The sequence below is a fragment of the Prunus dulcis genome, chromosome 1, assembly GCF_902201215.1.
Source record: "Prunus dulcis chromosome 1, ALMONDv2, whole genome shotgun sequence".
NCBI classification, from domain to species: domain Eukaryota; kingdom Viridiplantae; phylum Streptophyta; class Magnoliopsida; order Rosales; family Rosaceae; genus Prunus; species Prunus dulcis.
Window position 1 is genome coordinate 42,316,808 of NC_047650.1, and position 23,822 is coordinate 42,340,629.

Genomic DNA, 23,822 nt, shown 5'->3' on the forward strand with positions numbered 1-23,822 from the left:
ACTTGAGAGTATGTCTGTTTCCAAAGAGCTCGTTCGGTGATGTTTTCAGAGGCCATTTTCCGTTTTCATTCTCAGAAAACATTGAGATTTCTGAAATCATTTTCAACATTTTAGTTATAATTCACTAAAAACGCATAATACATCAAAAGGATGTTTTCATTTTTAGAGAATATGAATTCACTGGGAAAAAAACAGTGCAGAAGCCACCATCATAACCAGTCAAACACCACCCAAAAGCCACTACAGGCCAATCGAACCACAATCACCACAACAGACCAGCCACCTACTAATCACATCACCACCTAGTTGAACCCAATCGACCATAACCGTCAATACCACCTATACAAATCGAAGTACCACCACCTACTCAACAAACTGGCAAGGAGAGAGAGAGAGAGAGAGAGAGAGAGAGAGAGAGATGGGAAAGGGAGGGTGTCGGCTAAAAGACTGCTTTCGAGAAATTATTATTATTATTATATTATTATTATTTGTATTTGTTCAAAAATATTTTTATTTTTTTAAAGATAATTTCAGTCTTTAAACAATATTAGAGTTTATTTTATTTGTTAAATTATACATTTTTCATTGTTTATGTTACCAGACATGTTTTCACCATTTTTATTTTCTGAATATGTTTATCAATTAATCTACCAAACGTATTTCGAATCGTGAAAATGCAAAATTTGTTTTCTCGTTTTCATTCTTTGAAAACATTCTTTGAAAACGTTATCAGACTGGCCCTCCGTAATCTAACTACTTTTTTTGTCTTTCTACCTTCTAGCAAAGCCTTTAGCCGTTATTTACATTTTATATATTGGTGTATATGCCTATTGTAACACCCCGACCCCAAAATTTCCCTAAAATTTAACCCTTATTTAATTATTTAATTATTTAAGGGTATTTTGGTCATATTTTTAACCGGAGAGAGTTCGGGACCGTGACTGGTATTTTTGGGTAGGTGGTACTGAGACGAATTCGTAGACACGCGGTAGGCTCGAATCGGAGTTGTAACGAAGAAGTTACGATCAAAATATCGACAGTGGCAAAACTGTAAATATTTCAAAGTTTGGGTTAAAAAACATCTGACTTTTCTCTCTCTCTCTCTCTCTCTCCCCCGCGCGATCTCTCTATCTCCCCGACGTCCACTCTCTCTCTCTCCTCGGTTCGCGCGACTCCGGCCACGGCGGGACCCGAGACCGGTCCCGATCGACTCGCCTCGCCGCCCCGACCAAGACCTGCCCGTTTTTCCCGTCGGAAACCACGATCGCCGGCCGCGAGCTCGACTGGTTTGAACCGGGGTTTTCTCGCCGTCGCGCCGCCGCCTCCGCCACCCAAACTCGGTGATTGAGGTATGGTTTCTCATCCTTTTTACGAGTTCTAGCTGTTGGTTGTGTAGGTTTGGATCGATTTTGAGTGTAGAAAATCGATTGGGAAACCTAGGTTTTTGGCCGGATTTCAAAATGAAATTCCGGCCAGTTGCCGCCCGAATTGGGCCTTCCCGTAGTTGAAGAAAGTGATCCTGACCTCGAGTAGAAGCTAGGGTAGGAAGGGTGAGCTCGGGTGTGGAGTTTTTCGGTCGCCGGAAATTACTCTATACACCCACGCGCTGCCGGCGCTTGTGGCGGCGCATGGGCGAAGGTGGTGGCGTGTCTCTGGGCAGTTTTGAGGTCCTCGTGCCGTCACGAGCGCGTAGGATTTCGCGGATCTCAATTCGGACGTCGTTTGACTATCGAACAGATATCGGGCGTTATCCGGGTTCGATAGGTTGGGACCGTTGGATGGTTTCGAAAATAATATATGTTAAACTAGGTATTTTTAGGATCGTGGAGGAATTCAAGGATCGTGAATCGGAGCCCCGGATGTTCCGATTTAATAATTTAAAGATTATATTTTATATTAACCGTTAGGTCGTGCGATCGTGAGCGATCCGACCGTCCGATCTGAACCAAACTTGCAGGACGAGTGTCCTATACCTTATAGAACCCTTAGGAACTTTCAGATCGGAGTTTGGAGATCGTGGTCCCCGTGGGCCCGTTTGACCAGGGTTAGGGTAGTTTGACCCTTGGTTGACCGTGAGTCTCCCGGAGTAATCTCACCTACCTAGGGGGATTATCTGGTGCTAGACTATTGTTGGGGTTTACGCAATATTAGAATATTTGTTTATACAATTAAAATTATGTTTGTACGAGGGTACAAAAGAGTCTAGAATATCAGTTTGGAGTGCTATACGCACTACCTTAAGTACCTCCCCGGACTTTAGATTCACTACGAGTACCATCAAGTGAAAGTTAGGTCCCACGTGGCGTAGGTTATCCGGCGTGCGGACAGACCCCATACGTGGCGTTGGTTGTACCGGCATATGGGGAGATTTGTGATATGATGTTCAGGTCTCACGTGGCGTAGGTTATCCGGCGTTGGGACAGGCCCCATACGTGGCGTTGGTTGTACCGGCGTATGGGGATGTAACACCCCGACCCCAAATTTCTCCAAATTTAACCCTTATGTAATTATTTAATTATTAAAGGGTATTTTAGTCATATTTTTAACCGAAGAGAGTTTGGGACCGTGACTTGTATTTTTCGATAGGTCGTACTGAGACGAGTCCGTAGACACGTAGTGGGCCCAATTCGGAGTTGGAACGAAGAAGTTACGAGCAAAACAAGTTCAGTGGCAAAATCGTAAATATTTCGAAGTTGTTTTTTTAAAAACCCAGATTTCTCTCTCTCTCTCTCTCTCTCCTGCCAAAAACCCAGAAATCCCTCCCCCTCCCTTGCGACGACAGCGACTTCTCGTCGTCGTCACCGCCACCACACGCCGTCGCTTGGGGCGGCAACGGTCCCGTTGGAACCACCACACTCCCTACTTTCCATTCCACCCCAGCACCGCCTCGATCCGCCACCGTGGTCGCCGGAATCAGCCACGAAAGGTAGCGGTTTGGACAGATTTTTACCAAACTTTCGACCCTTCGTTCTCTCTCATTTCTCCACCAAATTGGACGAGTAAGGTATGGTTTTCTACCTATTTTCCATGCTCTAGCTGATGGTTGGGTAGGATTTCGTTAATTTTGAGCGTAGATTAACTGATTTCCAACTTAGGTTTTGGCCGGTTTTGGGTCTCCGATTCCGGCCACTTCCGGTCAGTTTTTGGGGTAAGCCCAAGAACAAAAGTGACTCCAAATAGGGTGTTATACCTAGGGTAGAAGTCTTGGCCCGAGATGTTGAGATTTTTCGGCGAACTTTTATCGCTTTGGACACCCACACGCTGCCCGCGCGTGTGGCAGCGCGTGGGCACTGTAGCATAAGGGCATTATTGTCCCAATGCGATCTCCTAGTTGTCACGAGTGCGTAGGATTTCGCGGATCTCAATTCGGACATCGTTTGAGTATCGAACGGACGATCGCATATTAAGCGTTATCCGGGTTCGATAGGGTGGGACCGTCGGATGGTCCCAAATTTAATATATGTTAAACTAGGTATTTTTAGGATCGTGGAGGAATTCACGGATCGTGAATCGGAGCCCCGGATGTTCCGATTTAATAATTTAAAGAGTATATTTTATATTAACCGTTAGATCGTGCGATCGTGAGCGATCCGACCGTCCGATCTTAACCAAACTTGCAGGACAAGTGTCCTATACCTTATAGAACCCATAGGAACTTTCGGATCGGAGTTTGAAGGTCGTGGTCCCCGTGGGCCCGTTTGACCAGGGTTAGGGTAGTTTGACCCTTGGTTGACCGTGAGTCTCCCGGAGTAATCTCACCTTCCCAGGGGGATTATCGGGTGCTAGACTATTATTGGGGTTTACGCAACATTAGTATTAAAATATAATTATATATATGTTTGTACAAGGGTACAAAAGACTCTAGAATGTTAGTTGGAGTGCTATACGCACTACCTTAAGTACCTCCCCGGATTTTGGATTCACTACAAGCACCACCAAGTGAAAGTCAAGTCTCGCGTGGCGTAGGTTATCCGGCGTTGAGACAGGCCCCATACGTGGCGTTGGTTGTACCGGCGTATGGGGAGATATTGTGATATTGTGTTAAGGTCGCACGTGGCGTAGGTTATCCGGCGTGTCGACAGGCCCCATACGTGGCGTTGGTTGTACCGGCGTATGGGGAGATTTGTGATATAATGTTGAGGTCCCGCGTGGCGTAGGTTATCCGGCGTTGGGACAGGCCCCATACGTGGCGTTGGTTGTACCGGCGTATGGGGAGTTATGTGATATGACGTGTATGTCTCACGTGGCGTAGGTTATCCGGCGTTGAGACAGACCCCATACGTGGCATTGGTTGTATCGGCGTATGGGGAGATATGTGATAGTATGGCATGGTCGCACGTGGCGTAGGTTATCCGGCGTGTTGACAGGCCCCATACGTGGCGTTGGTAGTACCGGCGTATGGGGAGATTATGTGAATTAAAGAGAAAAGAATTGAGATATTGCCTATGTGGGTGTTTAGGTTTTAGGGGAGAACTACGTGTGGCTTGATCCCTCAAGGAGGGTACGTAGGCAGCCTAAGGTTATTAGGTGCAGCCGCAGACTAAATATTAGTCATAATTTGTATTCAAATTGTTTGGTAGTTGGTTGAGATTTAATGGAAGGCCGAAGGCCATTTGTGTGAATTGCATGAAATTATATTGTGCATGCTGCCAGTTGGGGATATTAAATGTGTTTTTATGCAGGTGAAATTTTGGGAAATGTCCAATTTATAGGGGAGACTCTGCCGAAATTTCGGTAGAAAGTCTCGGTCTTTAGTAAGTGGGCCCGGCATCGGGGTGATGTCAGGAATTTTAAAAGGTTCGTCTCGAATTTTGGGGAAAATTCGGGGCGGGTCCTTTCAGGGGAGTTATGTGATATGACGTGTAGGTCTCACGTGGCGTAGGTTATCCGACGTTGAGACAGACCCCATATGTGGCGTTGGTTGTACCGGCGTATGGGGAGATATGTGATAGTATGGCATGGTCGCACGTGGCGTAGGTTATCCGGCGTGTTGACAGACCCCATACGTGGCATTGGTTGTACCGGCGTATGGGGAGATTATGTGAAATACAGAGAAATGAATTGAGGTATCGCCTATATGTGGAATTAGGTTTTATGGAAGAACTACGTGTGGCTTGATCCCTCAAGAAGGGTACGTAGGCAGCCTAAGGTTATTAGGTGCAGCCGCAGACTAAATGTTAGTCATAATTTATATTTGAATTTATTATTGCCTTGTTTAAGGCATGAATTGACCTGTTAGCGGGTTTGGTAGTTTGTTGAGAATTTTTGGAAGGCCGAAGGCCATTTATGTAAATTGCATGAATTTATATTGTGCATGCTGCCAGTTGGGGATATTAAATGTGTTTTTATGCAGGTATAAATTTTGGGAATTGTCCAATTTATAGGGGAGACTCTGCCGAAATTTCGGCAGAAAGTCCCGGTCTTTAGTGAGTGGGCCCGGCATCGGGGTGATGTTAGGAATTCCAAAGGATTCGTCTCGGATTATGGGAAAATTCGGGGCGGGTCCTTACACCTATCTCCATCTTTTTCTTGTTTTCCAAGTGCCATAGATCAAGATAATTAAGGTGGCGGGTACACTTTTCTGTACTAGTAGTTCTCCTATCTTCACTTTCTGGAAATGATTATTAAAGATTTTCTCTTTCTTGGGAGGCCGGGCCACTAATCATAAATGTATTTAACCCTGAGGGGCCGGGCCACTAATCATAAATGTATTTAACCCTGAGGCTTTGGCCTCTGTTATCACTTTACCACCAGGATATGCTTTTTGTGCATCATTGCAATCTTCTTTTCTTGCCCTATTTTCACAAGCAACCAAGGGTTCTGCAGGTGATTAAATACATAATGATACTTCAGTGATGAATCCTGTTATTAGTGAGAGAAAATGGTCATAAGAACAGTTGATGTAAAAGATTTCAGTTTTATAATGATGCAGAAGACCAAATCCCAGATGCAATTCCACAAGGGTAAATGACCTAGGCCATTTTTTCTCATAAATAAAATCCATTTTTTATTCTCACGCAATGGGCTAGTAGCTGGAAATCATTAGAATGGGAGGTATCGAAAATAATTTAAATTCTCATTCCTCAACATCGGTTGTATAAATAAAATAATTGAAGAAATAACTCTAGCCCAATTAGCTGAAGTGGTATTTTAGCCCTAAACCCTAAAATAATATGACAAAATTGTATATTTAAAGAGTATAGCCGTTTGGCTATACTATTAAAATATATTAAAATACTTTTAAGATATTACCGCACGGCTATACTCGTAAAATATATTATTTTAGAGGTACACAAGGCTTGCACTCGCAGTCACAGCCATTTCGCTTCTCTATAAGCGCTTCCAAGCTTCAAAGACTCGGTCTTGAACCTCTCTCTCTCTCAACTCAAGGTTCGATTTTTTTCTTTCGTTTCGATTGCTGCGTAGATTGGATTGGATTGAACTCTCTCTATGAAAACCATCAAATGTCATTCAGCTTTTGAAATCTCCACTATGATAACAACTCTGATGCTATAAAATCTTAAAATCCTTAGAAGAAACTCTCTGATAATCGTTTTTCCATTTAAACAAACAAAAAAAATTGCAAAATTAGAAATATACGTAAATTGGACGCCATGGTAGCAACGGAGAGAGACTCGAACTCGTAGTTAGGCGGTCTGGGCGGAGCTAGGCTGCCCCTAGGCGGTCTGGGAGGAGGTAGACGGTCGCTAGGGGGTCTGGCCGGATCTAGGCGGCCTGCACGGGTCTAGGCGGGTCTGCGTTGGTGTTGAGGTCTGCTGCTCTCATAAACCAAAAGTGCCATGTGAAGAACAAGGATATTAGGAAGTTTCTTCATGGGATTTATGTGAGTGAGAAGAGGAGTGATTAGATTTTTGGGATTTGTACTTGTTATGAATGCTTTTTCTGATTTTGATTTTCAGTTTTTCATCTGTACTCTTCTTCTTTTTTCTTTTTTCTTTAAAAAAAAAAAAAAAAATCTTGTATGGAAATTTTGATGAGTAAGTTTTACCATATTTTGGGTTTCTGTTGCCAAACATAAATTCTGGAATTCTGGGATTATTTTACGCAGGTTATTGATTGTAATAAATTAACTTCAAGTGAGAATCTAATGATGAGGTTGCATTGCTTGCACTGAATCCAGGCACCAACACTTGTAGTTTGGTCTCGACATTTCATAAAGCTCATCGAGCGTCATCTTCTCAAGTTTGTCGGTTTCCCATGAATCAAAACTTCCGGGGATGTCTTTTGCACGCATAGTAGCAAGTGATGCCACATTGCCTTCTTTCTGTTGATCTAGCCCACGGAACCTTTTGTACAGTCTCATAGCAGACACACAATCTTCATATGGATCATGAAAACCTGACTGGATATCATACCTGTAAAACCAAAGCCTCATGACACTAAATATTCACTGGAGCACTTAAAACTAGAGCCTGCTTCTACAAGCAAATAATACAGACACTAAAAAAGTAAAAATCTGAGATGAAGAATAACTTGCCCTAGATATGTTCTGTCAGGTACTTGAGCGGGTGGCTAACCAGATTTGTTTGCATCACTGGATGGTAGCTTGCAGTATCCCTGCATATAGAATAGATAACTGTCAAGCATCTAGAGGCTACAGAGAACAGACTTCTTTGCTCCAAGCTAAGCTTCTAGGAATCTATGTCAAATAGATGCCATATTAAAGCTGGTCCTTTATGCAAAATTTCATCATGACTAAGGCCATAATCTTGACTGGCCTGAATGAAAAGAAGTACAGCCATAAATGCAATTGTCCAAGAAACATTGACACCATCTATCTTACAGATATACAAAGCAGCCCAAACACTATGACCTATATAATAAGAAGGGAGTGAAGAGAAGAATAAAGAGTGCATATGAGAACCAAAGCATAACATGACATGATAATCCAATCAGATCTAGAAAAATTAAAGAAACACTGTGCTTATAATTCACATATCTCAAAAAGAGGATTCCAGAAGGGGAAAAAAACAATTAAAAAAACTCTTATACCTAAGCAGGTAATCAGGACAGTTTATTCTCAAGCAATCCAAATCATTCTCTAAACTATGCCCCAAAAGAATCTTGGTCTTTCCATTATACAAAATTTGCAAACTTTATCTTGCACTTTTTGGAGTGGCATGCCATCTCTGAGATGCTCCTGTTAACCCAGTACCTTCATATCTGGAATGGAAACATTGTCAACATGTGGGAATGATCAGAGGCCTATTCACAAAATTCTTGAAAGAAATCAAAGATGAGAAACATCACACACTAGTACCTGTAATGAATGACAGGATCTTGGGGCTGCACGTAAGCGTGGAAGAGGATAGTCTCATCTTCATCAATCAGGCATACCCTTGCACGCAGGTAGTGATCCATCACTTCCACCAGCAACCATTTCACAATCCAGAGCAATTGCTTCCGTACCATCTCCAATGTGATTTTCCTTGCTGGAGTTTATATCATATTTAAATTCTTCACATGGCTCCATCGTTGTTCCCTACAACCCTTCAACTTAAAATATAAGTAAGGTATGTGCATATCTATATAATGTTGCAGCTAAGAGTATCTTTAATGGGTAAAAAGGGTAAGAGATTCAGAATACTGGAAGATGACAAGTTTCTCAATTCCATACGGTATGTGCATATCTATATACTGTTGCAGCTAAGATTGTCTTTAATGGGTAAAAGGGGTAAAGATTCAGAATAAAGATATACTAGAAGATGAGAAGTTTCTCAATTCCATACAGGATGCTCGATGTTCAACTAATCAACTTACCAGAGAAACAGGCGCAGATAGGCGACACATATATTTATGCGAGCTCAGAGAAGTAGGGCTATCAAAAAGCTTCAAACATAGATCACAACCTTGTTCAGAGAAAACCCTCTTGCAATCTTCTTTTGCCAGTGGTCCTAAATCATAGCAACCAGGGAAAGGAAATTAAACAACAAGCAATCTTATAGATGAATCAAAATGACTAAGCAATGATCGGATCAATTACAATGCAACACGGAATTACATCTCACTAGTGACATGCTCCCTCTGTGATTCAAAAGATTTGAAGTGCCTTTACACACTCCACATCTAGGCTGATGAACTGAATGGAAAGAGACATTAATGTGCTCGACAAGATGTTCCTTTTTCTTATACAGCTTGTAGCATGCAGCATATTTGTACCTGCAAGCCCACAGGTCAAGAATCTTTTCAAAACATTTATATATAAAAACCATCACATATCACACTGGAATTTGGGTATATACCTAGTAGTACAGTTTGGCAACTAGTTTTGCATTTGGTCTTAAATATTGAAGTTCAGATACACTACTATAGCAAGACAATTGGGATTAATTAAGTAAACTGATCGCAAGGAAGATTTGTTTCCAAAATCAAAGGAAATTTATTTCCAAATCAAGAAAAATACTTCAATAAAACTAGAATAAAACAATGCGTAATAAACCATGTCAAATTTTGCAAGGCACCTAATTAACTTAGCAGAAAAGTTCATAAATAAGCCACCCAAACAAAATCTATATTCAATTTCTCAGCAAACATGCAAGTCATTGTGGAAATGTGGAAATAAAAGCCATAAACCTCACAAATTGCCGAAGATGTGAGAGACACAGAGAGATGGTTGTGTTTGTGGTTTTTGGAAATTCTGGTTCCAAGTCCATGGAGCCCAGAGCTGCTCTCAGCAAAGCCGTCGACGAGGCTTCAAAATTGGCGGGAAAAGAGCAGTACTAGAAACGTGCACAAAATGTAGGCGAGCCCAAATGGGGGATGCTTTTTCTGACTTCTCACAGAGAGTCGGACAGAGACGGAGGGTTTATTGGGGGTTTTCATTTTTTTTTTTTTTTTTTTGGGTGAAAGAGTTTTTCAAGTACTTGTAACATTAATTTCTCTATGCAACCGTCACACCACGACAACATATTTTTCATGTCAAGCGTTACATGTTTGACGTGTCGCTTGTTACGTGTTATAATTTAGATTGATTAATGAATGACATATAAAAATTGTCATAATACAACCTTTTTTATTTTAATGAAGATAAGTTGCAACAACGGCCCCCTCACAATTATATACTTTGTTCGATTTCAATTTCGCTCGTTTGTAAAAAGAAAAACGGCACGAAGATGTATGGTCTTCGAGATCACTTACCTTCAATATCAACTATATGAATATAAAGTACATTTAAACGAAGCACTCGGTTATAGGACTCCATTGCTCCACCACTAAAGACAGTTGAATAAAGCTAGCCAACCAAAAAAAGGACAAAGATAGCGAACGAGCTAAACTTGAGGAGGAGGAGAAGCAAAACTGCAGAACCTTCATATTTTCACTTCCGTCCGTCCATAGCGATTTCGCGATAGCTAGCTAACCATTACGACTGCTCCCCAACAACGTTCTAAACAAACTTAGGAGCATTACGAATATTAAGTCCGGCTATAAATATCTCTCTCCATTCTCGTTCTTTCATATCTGTAAAGAGTTGAAGAGAAGTAGCTATTTCTGTGCATGAGCGAGTTGGAAAGTACATCTAATATATAATGGATTGTCATGGATGCCCCAATGGCAATGCCAATATCTGGCGCTTTGTTCTGTGCCTTTTGATCGCCATTGCCGGCTTCGCTCCAAACCCGAGTTTAGCTAAGAAAACAAAAGTTGATGGCTTGAAATTGAACGTGATCGATGGTTGCTGGAGATGGAACTCGGATTGGAGAAGTAACCGGCAGGAACTTGCATTATGCTCAGTGGGATTTTCTGGGAAGATGAGCAACAACATAGGAAGAGATGTCATATACTATCAAGTCACGGACCCAAGTGACAGTGCGTTGGACCCCAAACCGGGAACTTTGAGATATGGGGTTACCATGATAAAAGGGAAAAAGTGGATCACCTTCCAGAGGGACATGCACATTAGGCTTGACAAACCACTTCTCATTAGTAGCTTCACTGCCATTGATGGAAGAGATGCTAATGTTCACATTGCTGGTAATGCATGCTTGCTGGTCTTTCAGGTACGTATATTAATTACATTTATTTACACACACATACGTATTTAATTGGCTAGTTAGTGTTCAAACCTAAGACCACTAGTATGTAAGTCAAAACTCTTTTTCATTGGACTAGATACCGTTGACATTCATAAGTATATTTAAGATAATGTAGTAAGTACCAAATTTATATACTATAATATATTCATAAGTATATTCAAATTTCAATCTAACACTCGGAGTTTATTGAATAAGTAATCTTCTGTTCTTATTTAAGGTTGAAAATCTAACTGGCCTATATTGTAACTAAAGAAGAATCTAATTATCATGTATGGGGTAGTTAGATAACCTAAACCCTTGATTTTCTTTTTCTAAGTGAGGGATAATTGAGACAGTTTTGAGTGGTATGGTCACACCTCCACGTGCTATTATCTACTGTTATAATATGAGTGAACGACATGTATTAAATATATCTCATGGAACTAGCTAGGGAATAGTTTTTATACATAAATACATGCATTATAAGTAAATTTGTAACACCACATGACAGCCTTGCTATGATTTTCTGGAGATTGAATATAGTAAGATATCTTGTGTACATTTTCATGCATGTAAACTAATTATATTATTATTTTAAACGTTATCAGGCAAGCAATATAATCATCCATGGCCTTCGAATCCATCATTGCCGACCCCAACCACCAAGCTCAGTTATGGGTCCCGAAGGAAAGATAATGCCAATAGGGCAGGTTGATGGAGATGCAATCAGGTTGGTAACAGCATCAAAGGTTTGGATAGACCACAATACACTCTACGAGTGCCAGGACGGTCTTCTCGATGTTACTCGCGGATCTACCCATATCACCATCTCCAACAATTGGTTCAGAGACCAGGACAAGGTTATGCTTCTCGGCCATGATGATGGCTACTTTCGGGACAAGAACATGAGGGTAACCGTTGTGTACAACCATTTTGGACCCAACTGCAACCAAAGAATGCCAAGGTAAAGGCCCGAAGGCTAGTTATATCCATATATTAATTGAGATCGCTGGCTACCTTTACTTTTCAACTCCTCTAGTTATTAATATTAGCAAAGTATGTAGGTAATATATGTAGTATATGTAGGAAGTGTGGGACATTTTCACCTTCGTATTCTCAACATCGTATTCTCAACAGAGAGTGAGTATTATATTACTTACTATTGCATGCATGCAGGATTCGCTATGGATATGCACATGTCGTGAATAACCTTTACAGAGAATGGTCGCAGTATGCCATTGGGGGAAGCATGAACCCTAGTGTTAAGAGTGAAGCCAACCTCTTCATTGCACCAAAATCGGGAAACAAGAAAGAGGTAATTATTAACTCAAATGTATATATATTCAAGTTCAAATGCAATGCCCTTAATTAATTACTTAATGATTTTCCATGTACGCACAGATCACTTGGAGGAAGGACAGCGTTGGAGACAAAGAATCCTGGAAGTTTTACTCTGTAGGAGATATCTTCGAAAATGGGGCTTCTTTTGTCGAAACAGGTGCCGGAAGAGCAAAGCCAAACTATAACGGAGAACAAACTTTCCCAGTTGTTAATGCCAAATCTGTCCGCTCATTGACAAGGTCATCTGGTGCTTTGATATGCATCAAAAGATCCAGATGCTAATTAGTTAAGGCTTAGGCTCATGCGATGCGATATGGAGATATGATATAAATGCAAGTCATATATATACATGCATAGGAAAATCAATTGTATGTCAGCTAAAAAAATGAGAACAATTGTATAGTGGATATATGAATCTCATCTCCTTCCTTTGGCCGGTGGTTCCTTTGAGGCTATATTGTATGATTGGAATTCTGCTGTCAACTACTAGTTGTGTTCGTCTGGTTCTATGTATCTTTGTTGAGTTGTTTAGCAAGACCAGTGGACAACTTGTCCCTTGTAGTCCTCTTCTTAATTAAATTATGTTTCTCATTACCAAAAAATAAAAATAAATGTACAATGAAATAATTGAGAGAGAATTAGGGCCCGTTCGGTGGTGTTTTCAAAGGCCGTTTTCCGTTTTCATTCTCAGAAAACATTGAGATTTCTGAAATCATTTTCAACCTTTTAGTTATAATTCACTGAAAACGCAGAAAACATCAAAAGGATGTTTTCATTTTCAGAGAATATGGATTCGCTGGGAAAAAAAACAGTGTAGAAGCCACTATCGTCAAACACCACCCAACAGCCACTACAGGCCAATCGAACCACAATCACCACAACAGACCAGCCACCTGCTAATCGCATCACCACCCAGTCGAACCCAATCGACCCTAACCATCAATACCACCTGTACCAAATCAAAGTACCACCACCTACTCAGCAAACTGCCAAGGAGAGAGAAGGGGGGGGGGGGGGGGGGGTGGGGGTGTGGTTGTTGGGGCTGGGATGGGAAGGAAGAAGAAAAGAGAAAGGAGAGGAGGAAGAAAGAAATGAGAAAAAAGAAAAAGGAAGGGAGGGTGTCAGCTGAAAGACTGCTTTCGAGATGTTTTAATTTATTTTTGGTTGGTATTTGTTCAAAAATATTTTTATTTTTTAAATGATAATTTCAGTCTTTAAACAATATTAGAATTTATTTTATTTGTTAAGTTATACAATTTTCATTGTTTATGTTACCGGACACGTTTTTATCATTTTTATTTTCTGAATCAGTTTATCAATTAATCTACTAAACGCATTTCGAACTGTGAAAATGCAAATTCGTTTTCTCATTTTCATTCTCTAAATATATTCTTTGAAAACATTCTCTGAAAACATTACCAAACGAACCCTTCATGATCTAACCACTTCTTTTGTCTTTCTACCGTCTAGCAAAGCCTTTAGCCATTATATACATTTTTTATATTGGTGTATATGCCTGTCTCCATCTTTTTCTTGTTTTCCAAGTGCCGTAGATCAAGATAATTAAGGTGGCGGGTACACTTTTCTGCACTAGTAGTTCTCCTATCTTCACTTTCTGGAAATGATTATTAAAGGTTTTCTCTTTCTTGGGAGGCCGGGCCACTAATCATAAATGTATCTAACCCTGAGGCTTTGGCCTCTGTTATTACTTTTCCACCAGGATATGCTTTTTGTGCATCATTGCAATATTATTTTCTTGCCCTATTTTCACAAGCAACCAAGGGTTCTGCAGGTGATTAAATACATAATGATACTTCAGTAATGAATCCTGTTATTAGTGAAAGAAAATGGTCATAAGAACAGTTGATGTAAAAGATTTCAGTTTTATAATGATGGAGAAGACCAAATCCCAGATGCAATTCCCCAAGGGTTATGACCTAGGCCATTTTTTCTCATAAATAAATTCCATTTTTTATTCTCGCACAATGGGCTAATAGCAGGAAATCATTAGAATGGGAGGTATCGAAAAGAATTTAAATTCTCATTCCCCAGCATCGGTTGTATAAATAAAATAATTGAAGAAATAACTCTAGCCCAATTAGCTGAACTGGTATTTTAGCCCAAATTGTATGTTTAAAGAGTATAGCCGTTCGGCTATACTCTCAAATGTCATTCAACTATTAAAATCTCCACTATGATAACAACTCTGATGCTATAAAATCTTAAAATCCTTAGAAGAAACTCTTTGATAATCGTTTTTCTATTTATAAAAACAAAAAAAATTGCAAAATCAGAAACATACGTAAATTGCACGCCATGGTAGCCACGGATAGAGACTCGAACTCGTAGTTAGGCGGTCTAGGCGGATCTAGGCTGCCCCTAGGCGGTCTGGGCGGATTTGGGCGCCTAGGCGGTCGGGCCGGATCTAGACGGAGCCTAGGCGGTCTGGGCGGATCTAGACGGAGCCTAGGCTGTCTGGGCAGATCTAGGCGGCCTGGGCGGGTCTGGGAGCCACGGCGGGTCTGCGTTGAAGATTAGAACTGCTAGAGGTCAAGCTAAGGTGGCTGGCATACTTTTCGGCATTGGTGGTTCTCTTGTTTTCACTTTCTGGAAAGGAGGATACCTATTTAAAGGTTTTGTAAAGAGGCCACTGATAAATATATCTGTTGGTGAGATGGGGCATGTTAAGGAAAACTGGATCAAGGGGCCCTTCTTATTCTGACGAGTCACATTGCGTGGAGTGCATGGCTAATCCTCCAGTGTGATTGGATAGATAGTTCTGGTCTTGTAGTCGACGAACTTGGATTTACCCTTGTAGATTTGAGTAAAATTGGACATAGGAATGACCAATTTGTTTTGGCTTCTCAAGTCAAACAAATATTTTTTTTTGACGACCCGATGCATCGTGGTTGGTCGGTAGTGTTATCAATGCCTAATAGAGAATATAATGATGTTATTGGTGATGAAGTCTTAGGTGATGTGATAATTGAGTGTGAGCCATTTACTAGAGGGATGCCAAATGTTGACACATTTGATGAACCGGTGGGTGAGTTAGGTGGTCAAAATATTCGAGGTGGGTGTGAAGATATATGGATTGAATGATGCTTATGTAATTGGCAGTGTATGACATTAATTTTGTAATATATTGTAATGTGATTTCTTCACTTTCATTATATAGGTTTTGGCCACAAAACAATCAGTGCAAAAAATACTGGTTCCAGATTACAACATTATATTCTGCATAAAACACGACGTCTGTTCAAATAAAACACGACGTTGTTGTGAACCAGTTATTCAGCATATTTACCGACGTCTTAAATCAACGTAACAATGAAGAACCACGACGTTATTGTGAAGCAATTATTCAGGATATCACGTCGGGGAAGGATTAAGAACCGCCATGTAATTCTAAATAACACAACTCCAATCCCATAATACCGACGTCTAAAAAACGAGATAAATAATCTGAACGTTAAAAAATACGACGTCATCATACATTTTCCACGCCGCAAGTTCTTTTATAAACGAAGAGGAACGAAATGAATTCCGACGGTAATTCATTATAACCGCCGTCTAATATCAATTAAACGACGTTATTTGTAATACGGTTATCATCATAATCAACGCCGCCTACATGTTCTGTAATACGGCTCTCATTTATTTGGAACCGACGTTGTTTAGAAGTTCAACGTCGTCTACATTAATAAGTGCGATGTGAGTAATGAACATATAAATACAACGTCGACTATATAAATGACAACGACGTTGTATATTTCAATAACGTCGTCTTCTCATGTCTTTAAAGACGTCATATTTTTTCTTGTCGTGAAAATTATATTTAACGGCGTTGTGTTTTAGTTGTCGTCGTTGTATGTCTATCTTGCGGCCTTGTTCTTTTAATATGTGTCATATTTTTCCTTTTAACGACGGTGATTTGTTTGAGTTGGTCGTTTATTCTCATCCTCGACTATTTTTTAAAATTTTAGCAGACTAAACACGTCTGTTTTTATTTGTTTTCGACGTTGTTTTATTTAACAACGTCTAATATTTATCGCCGTTGTTTGTTTCTGAAAATAGGACGTATAAATTTTGTAATACGACTCTCATATAAAACAAACCCGGCGTTGTTTAGTTGTTCAACGTCTACTTTATAAATAATACGTCGATGAGAATAACGAAATAATGACAACAATTTTCCGCGTCGTTCATCTTTTATAGAAAAATCAAGTGGAAAATTTTTTTGACTGACTGGCGTTTTTATATAATCGGCGTGGTATAAATAAATAACGTCTTCTAATGTATTTAAAGACGTCATATTTTTTTTTTTATTGAAAATGATATTTAACGGCCTTATTTAGTTATTATATCGTCGTTAGTATGTCTATCTTCATTCGGCCTATGCTTCACATTAATATGTTCACGTGTCACATTTTTCCTTTTTAACGACGGTTTTTTTAGAGAGTTGGTCGTCAATTCTCATCCTCGACTGCTTTTTTAGATCTTTTTGCAGTACAAAGACGTCGTTTTGTATTTGTTGATGACGTTGCATATTTTAACAACGACGGTGATTTAGCGTCGTGGTTTATGAGGGAAAAGATGATGGTGGATTCCACGACCACTGAAAAACTCAATACACGACGGTGATTTACCGTCGTCTTTTTGCTTATTTGTAGTTTGTCATGTAATGTCCAAGTTTAGTTCTTTGTCCAACTTCAGTTCTCTGGCCTCACAGGCTGTGGTCTCCAAAGTCTACACTGCTCGATTATCGCTAACCACGATGATATGCTTTTTCGCATCGTTGCAATCTTCTTTTCTTGCTCTGTTTTTCGCAAGAAATCCAATTTCATGGAGACTGGAGTGGAACCTGTAACTTTTTACCATCGTCTACTGCGTGAGTTTTCTCTCTCTTATCTTATTATTAGGTTCACAACGTCGATTTCAACAATTGATCATGCAAATTCTTATCGGAATCTGTGGTTCGATTTAAAAACCTCACAGCAGAACATGTAGAAGAGAACATTGTCTTGTGTGTGTGTATGTGTATAAAGTAAATCAATTGGACATCCTATTTTGTTGTGTCTTATTGGGTGTTTTTCTCCTTGTTGGTATAAGATATATTTGAATCTGTCACAAGTTCTGGTCTTCATCCACTCCTTACTTTTGCAATAGGGAGTTGTAATCTCAGCATTAGCCTACTACCTGCAAAAATGGTGCATCAGTTACAAGGGACCAGTCCTTGCAGCTATGTTTATTCCACTTCAAGTCATTATAGTGGCATTGTTCTCAGCAATTGCTTTCGCAGAGCGACTTCACTTTGGCAGGTAACCTGAAGAACACAAATACCTTCTTCCTGTTCCATCACCTCCTTACTTCACTTTCACATGTGATTGTTTCACTTATCCCTTCTATCACGGTAGTTTGTTTGTCATGAAATTAGTCACAAATTTAATGTAGATTTTGTGTAAGTGGTGGTGTGCAGAATAAGAAGGGCCCCCTTGATCCAGTTTTCCTTAACATGCCCCATCTCACCAACAGTTATATTTATCAGAGGCCTCTTTACAAAACCTTTAAATAGGTATCCTCCTTTCCAGAAAGTGAAAACAAGAGAACCACCAATGCCGAAAAGTGTGCCAGCCACCTTAGCTTGACCACCAATGCCGAAAACAAGAGAACCACTAATATCCTTGTTCTTCACATGGCACTTCTGGTTTATGAGAGCAGCAGACCTCGACACCAACGCAGACCCGCCCTGGCTCCCAGACCCGCCTAGACCCGCCCAGACCGCCTAGGCGCTGCCTAGATTCGCCTAGACCCCCTAGGCGCCGCCTAGATCCGCCCAACCGCTTAGGCGCCTCCCAGATCCGCCCAAATTTACGTATGTTTCTGATTTTGCAATTTTTTTTGTTCGTTTAAATGGAAAACCTATTATCACAGAGTTTGATCCAAGGATTTTAAGATTTTATAGCATCAGAGTTGTTATCATAGTGGAGATTTCAATAGTTGAATGACATTTGATTGTATAGCCGACCGGCTATACTCTTTAAATATTCAATTTTGTCATATTATTTTAGGGTTTTACGGCTAAAATACCACTTCAGCTAATTGGGCTAGAGTTATTTCTTCAATTATTTTATTTATACAACCGATATTGAGGAATGAGAATTTAAATTCTTTCTGATACCTCCCATTCTAATGATTTCCTGCTATTAGCCGATTGCGCAAGAATAAAAAACGGATTTTATTTATGAGAAAAAATGGCCTAGGTCATTTACCCTTGTGGAATTGCATCTGGGATTTGGTCTTCTGCATCATTATAAAACTGAAATCTTTTACATCAACTGTTCTTATGACCATTTTCTTTCACTAATAACAGGATTCATCACTGAAGTATCATTATGTATTTAATCACCTGCAGAACCCTTGGTTGCTTGTGAAAATAGGGCAAGAAAAGAAGATTGCAATGATACACAAAAAGCATATCCTGGTGGCAAAGTGATAACAGAGGCCAAAGCCTCAGGGTTAAATACATTTATGATTAGGGGCCCGGCCTCCCAAGAAAGAAAAAACCTTTAATAATCATTTCCAGAAAGTGAAGATAGGAGAACTACTAGTGCAGAAAAGTGTACCCGCCACCTTAATTATCTTGATCTATGGCACTTGGAAAACAAGAAAAAGATGGAGACAGGCATATACACCAATATAAAAAAATGCAAATAATGGCTAAAGGCTTTGCTAGACGGTAGAAAAACAAAAGAAGTGGTTAGATCACGAAAGGCCCGTCTGGTAACATTTTTAGAGAATGCTTTCAAAGAATAAAAACGATAAAACAAATTTGCATTTTCACGGTTCGAAATGCGTTTAGTAGATTAATTGATAAACATGTTCATAAAATAAAAATGATGAAAACGTGTCTGGTAACATAAACAATGAAAATTATATAATTTAACAAATAAAATAAATTCTGATATTGTTTAAAGACTGAAATTATCATTAAAAAAATAAAAATATTTTTGAACAAATACAACCAAATTTTTTTTTTCCTGAAAGCAGTCTTTCAGCCGACACCCTCCCTTTTTCTTTTTTCTCCTTTCTCTTTTCTTGTTCCTTCCCATCTCTCTCTCTCTCTCTCTCTCTCGGCAGTTTGCTGAGTAGGTGGTGGCACTTCGATTTGGTACAAGTGGTATTGATGGTTAGGTCGATTGGGTTCGACTGGGTGGTGATGCGATTAGCAAGTGGCTGGTCGGTTGTCGTGATTGTGGTTCGATTGGCCTTTAGTGGCTGTTGGGTGGTTATGATGGTGGCTTCTGCACTGTTTTTTTCCCAATTAATCCATATTCTCTGAAAATGAAAACATCCTTTTGATGTTTTCTGCGTTTTCAGTGAATTATAACTAAAAGTTTGAAAATGATTTCAGAAATCTCAATGTTTTCTGAGAATGAAAACGGAAAACGGCCTCCGAAAACACCACCGAACAGCCCCTAATTCTCTTTCAGTTATGTCATTGTCTTTTCTTTTTTTTTCTTTTTTTTTTTGGTAATAAGAAACATAATTTCATTAAGAAGAGGACAGAACAATACAAGGGACAAGTTGTCCATTTGGGAGAGAGGATTTGGATTTGGATTTAGATTTGAAGTCTATAGATATAAATGACATAATTTTGATCTCTGTAGGGGTAGATTTCATCTGTGTGCCAGTCCTGATCACTAATAAAAATCAATCGTAAAATAAGTGTAGTCTTGGGTAATGGCATTAATCGTATTTTTTTTGGTCACAAACTGCTATATATATATATATATATATATATCTTGCATTACTATAGGAGGGAGATGAGATTTATATATCCACTATACAATTGTTCACTTTTTTTTAGCTGACATACAATTTATTTTCCTATGCATGTATATATATGACATGCAATTATATCATCTCTACATTGCATCGCATGAGCCTATGCCTTAATTAATTAGCATCTGGATCTTTTGATGCATATCAAAGCACCAGATGACCTTGTCAATGAGCGGACAGATTTGGCATTAACAACTGGGAAAGTTTGTTCTCTGTTATAGTTTGGCTTTGCTCTGCCGGCACCTGTTTCCACGAAAGAAGCCCCATTTTCAAAGATATCTCCTACAGAGTAAAACTTCCAGGATTCTTTGTCTCCAATGCTGTCCTTCCTCCAAGTGATCTGTGAGTACATGGAAAATCATTCATTAATTAATTAAGGGCATTGCATTTGAACTTGAATATATATACATTTGAGTTAATAATTACCTCTTTCTTGTTTCCCGATTTTGGTGCAATGAAGAGGTTGGCTTCACTCTTAACACTAGGGTTCATGCTTCCCCCAATAGCATACTGCGACCATTCTCTGTAAAGGTTGTTCACGACATGTGCATATCCATAGCGAATCCTGCATGCATGCAACAACATTTTGTATGTGAGAATGTGAAAGTGAAAATGTCCTACACTTATAAGGAGTTCCATTGCTTCGCCCATTGCCAATTGGTTTTGGAGTGGAAACTCAACTTCCTATACATATATTACGTACATACTTTGCTAATAGTAATAGCTGTAGTAATAGCTAGAGGCCTTTACCTTGGCATTCTTTGGTTGCAGTTGGGTCCAAAATGGTTGTACACAACAGTCACCCTCATGTTCTTGTCCCGAAAGTAGCCATCATCATGGCCGAGAAGCATAACCTTGTCCTGGTCTCTGAACCAATTGTTGGAGATGGTGATATGGGTAGATCCGCGAGTAACATCGAGAAGACCGTCCTGGCACTCGTAGAGTGTATTGTGGTCTATCCAAACCTTTGATGCAGTTACCAACCTGATTGCATCTCCATCAACCTGCCCTATTGGCATTATCTTTCCTTCGGGACCCATAACTGAGCTTGGTGGTTGGGGTCGGCAATGATGGATTCGAAGGCCATGGATGATTATATTGCTTGCCTGATAACGTTTAAAATAATAATATAATTAGTTTACATGCATGAAAATGTACACAAGATATCTTTACTATGTTCAATCTCCAAAAAGTCATTGCAAGACTGTCATGTGGTGTTACAAATTTACTTATAATGCACGTATTTATCTATAAAAACTAATCCCTAGCTAGTTCCGAGATATATATATATATATATATAATACATGTCGTTCACCCATATTATAACAGTAGATAATAGCACGTGCGGTGTGACCATACCACTTAAAACTGTCTCAACTATATGATCCCTCACTTAGAAAAAGAAAATCAAGGGTTTAGGTTATCTAACTACCCCATACATACTAAGTAAATTCTTCTTTGTTTACAATACAGGCCAGTTAGATTTTCAGCCTTAAATAAGAACAGAAGATTACTTTTTCAATAAACTCCGAGTGTTAGATTGAAATTGAATATACTTAGGAATATATTATAAGCATAGTCTGAAATATCGATAATATCGAGGAAATATCGAGGATATTTCGGTTTTTTCGAATCACGGATATTTCGGAACATATCCATGTATATATCGTATAAATATCGACGATAATATCGGAAAATATCGATGTCGATAATTTCGCTCACATTTCAGCAATATTTTGTCAAAATATCGGTGTAATATCGCTAAAATATCGATGTGAAGGAAAAAAAGTTTTTAAAAAAAAAGGAAAAAAGGGGAGAAAAAAGCACAAAGGGGATATGAACCCCTCCCATTTTACTCCTCCAACACCTTAAACACCATATCACTTATGTTTTTGTGATAATATGCTAAAATATTTATATTTATATGGGTGGTATGTTAACAATTACATGCAAAACTATTTTGGGGATTTATCATTTGATGACTACTCTTCACAATACACTTATTCTACACATAGAGATGATGAAAATAGTGAAAATTTTAAACCTCGTAGGAACTCTATGTGGTACTAAGTCACTCATGTATCTTACCATGCAATGTATAAAGTGTAAAATATTATAGTAAATCATTATATATAAATGATTACGTTGTATTTAATCTTTTTTCATTAATTATTACATATTTTTTACACTCATAGTGTTTGCCCGCTTGCTGTATAATCAACTTAAAATTAGTTAAATCCATCATGCAATGCATTTCCTTCTAATTTTTTTTGTGATAAACTCATAGATAATTGACTAAATAAACATTCTCCAAAGTTTCAATAAAAATTTCCAAGTTTTTCTTACAATTTCCGTGGTTTTTATTCAATTTTTATTGATATCGATAATATCCCGATATTTCCATCGAAATTTCCATATTTTTGGACTACCGATATTTCCGATATCATCGATATTTTAGACCTTGATTATAAGTATATAAATTTGGTACTTACTACATTATCTTAAATATACTTATGAATGTCAACGGCATCTAGTCCAATGAAAAAGATTTTTGACTTACATACTAGTGATCTTAGGTTTGAACACTAACTAGCCAATTAAATACGTATGTGTGTGTACATAAATGTAATTAATATAAGTACCTGAAAGACCAGCAAGCATGCATTACCAGCAATGTGAACATTAGCACCTCTTCCATCAATGGCAGTGAAGCTACTAATGAGAAGTGGGTTGTCAAGCCTAATGTGCATGTCCCTCTGGAAGGTGATCCACTTTTTCCCTTTTATCATGGTAACCCCATATCTCAAAGTTCCCGGTTTGGGGTCCAACGCACTGTCACTTGGGTCCGTGACTTGATAGTATATGACATCTCTTCCTATGTTGTTGCTCATCTTCCCAGAAAATCCCACTGAGCATAATGCAAGTTCCTGCCGGTTACTTCTCCAATCCGAGTTCCATCTCCAGCAACCATCGATCACGTTCAATTTCAAGCCATCAACTTTTGTTTTCTTAGCTAAACTCGGGTTTGGAGCGAAGCCGGCAATGGCGATCAAAAGGCACAGAACAAAGCGCCAGATATTGGCATTGCCATTGGGGCATCCATGACAATCCATTATATATTAGATGTACTTTCCAACTCGCTCATGCACAGAAATAGCTACTTCTCTTCAACTCTTTACAGATATGAAAGAACGAGAATGGAGAGAGATATTTATAGCCGGACTTAACATTCGTAATGCTCCTAAGTTTGTTTAGAACGTTGTTGGGGATCAGTCGTAATGGTTAGCTAGCTATCGCGAAATCGCTGTGGACGGACGGAAGTGAAAATATGAAGGTTCTGCAGTTTTGCTTCTCCTCCTCCTCAAGTTTAGCTCGTTCGCTATCTTTGTCCTTTTTTTGGTTGGCTAGCTTTATTCAACTGTCTTTAGTGGTGGAGCAATGGAGCCCTATAACCGAGTGCTTCATTTAAATGTACTTTATATTCATATAGTTGATATTGAAGGTAAGTGATCCCGAAGACCATACATCTTCGTGCCGTTTTTCTTTTTACAAACGAGCGAAATTGAAATCGAAAACAGTATATAATTGTGAGGGGACCGTTGT

General features: G+C 39.2%; 2 protein-coding genes and 1 pseudogene across 2 annotated transcripts; 1 reads left to right on the forward strand and 2 right to left on the reverse strand.

Annotated features, from left to right (window-relative positions):
• Positions 1–7,105: 7,105 nt before the first annotated feature.
• LOC117620276 lies at positions 7,106–9,725 on the reverse strand (annotated as a pseudogene).
• Positions 9,726–10,652: 927 nt separating this feature from the next.
• LOC117615894 (putative pectate lyase 2) lies at positions 10,653–12,656 on the forward strand. Its single transcript, XM_034345069.1, has 4 exons — positions 10,653–11,018; positions 11,642–11,997; positions 12,210–12,348; positions 12,435–12,656. Exons 1-4 carry the CDS (start codon positions 10,770–10,772, stop codon positions 12,654–12,656), a joined length of 966 nt encoding a protein of 321 aa, XP_034200960.1. The 5' UTR covers positions 10,653–10,769.
• Positions 12,657–20,316: 7,660 nt separating this feature from the next.
• LOC117615125 (putative pectate lyase 2) lies at positions 20,317–23,227 on the reverse strand. Its single transcript, XM_034344136.1, has 4 exons — positions 22,862–23,227; positions 20,970–21,325; positions 20,646–20,784; positions 20,317–20,559 (listed from the first exon to the last, which is right to left on the reverse strand). The coding sequence occupies exons 1-4, from the start codon at positions 23,108–23,110 to the stop codon at positions 20,338–20,340; spliced, it is 966 nt and encodes a 321-aa protein (XP_034200027.1). The 5' UTR covers positions 23,111–23,227; the 3' UTR covers positions 20,317–20,337.
• Between the last annotated feature and the right edge of the window lie 595 nt (positions 23,228–23,822).

Coding starts and splice junctions, on each gene's coding strand:
- LOC117615894 (XM_034345069.1), top strand. CDS start 10,770: ATGAGCAACAACATAGGAAGAGATGTCATATACTATCAAGTCACGGAC. Junction 11,998..12,209: donor TGCAACCAAAGAATGCCAAG/GTAAAGGCCCGA, acceptor GCATGCATGCAG/GATTCGCTATGGATATGCAC. Junction 12,349..12,434: donor AATCGGGAAACAAGAAAGAG/GTAATTATTAAC, acceptor ATGTACGCACAG/ATCACTTGGAGGAAGGACAG.
- LOC117615125 (XM_034344136.1), bottom strand. CDS start 23,110: ATGAGCAACAACATAGGAAGAGATGTCATATACTATCAAGTCACGGAC. Junction 21,326..22,861: donor CATGCTTGCTGGTCTTTCAG/GTACTTATATTA, acceptor AAACGTTATCAG/GCAAGCAATATAATCATCCA. Junction 20,785..20,969: donor TGCAACCAAAGAATGCCAAG/GTAAAGGCCTCT, acceptor GCATGCATGCAG/GATTCGCTATGGATATGCAC.